This window comes from Lipotes vexillifer, unplaced genomic scaffold (genome assembly GCF_000442215.2).
Source record: "Lipotes vexillifer unplaced genomic scaffold, Lipotes_vexillifer_v1.1 scaffold942, whole genome shotgun sequence".
Classification (NCBI taxonomy): domain Eukaryota; kingdom Metazoa; phylum Chordata; class Mammalia; order Artiodactyla; family Lipotidae; genus Lipotes; species Lipotes vexillifer.
The window spans coordinates 812,883-813,308 of NW_006798282.1; the positions used below are offsets into that span (position 1 = coordinate 812,883).

The 426-nt window shown below is 70.9% G+C and overlaps 1 protein-coding gene across 3 annotated transcripts in view; it reads left to right on the forward strand.

The window, feature by feature from the left end:
• The window catches only part of PTH1R (parathyroid hormone 1 receptor), a 26,132-nt gene that overhangs the window by 20,437 nt on the left and 5,269 nt on the right, over positions 1-426 (forward strand). For all 3 annotated transcript variants that reach the window (XM_007470259.1, XM_007470261.1, XM_007470260.1), the window contains one exon: positions 218-416. In XM_007470259.1, the coding sequence (XP_007470321.1) occupies positions 218-416 (199 nt within the window). The remainder of the gene's footprint in view (positions 1-217; positions 417-426) is intronic.

The following is a 426-nucleotide window of genomic DNA, read 5'->3' on the forward strand; positions in this document are numbered from 1 at the left end:
GGCGGGGAGTGGGGCGGGGGTCTGGGGTGGGGAGGGGACGTGGTCGGGGAGGGGCCGAGGTGGGGGGCGTGGGGCGTGGCCAAGGGCGTGATTGGACCGGGAGGAGGCATGATGTCTTTCTCCCCCTCAGTGTACCCCTGTACACCAAGCCCCGCTTCGTGCCCTCCCGCCGCGCGTCCCCGTGCCCCTACCCACGGTGTTGTCGCGCGCTCCGCAGGAGGCTGCACTGCACACGCAACTACATCCACATGCACCTGTTCCTGTCCTTCATGCTTCGCGCCGTGAGCATCTTCGTCAAGGACGCGGTGCTCTACTCCGGCGCCACGCTTGATGAGGCTGAGCGCCTCACGGAGGAAGAGCTGCGCGCCATCGCCCAGGCACCGCCGCCGCCCGCCGCCGCCGCCGCCGCCGGCTACGTGAGTGCCC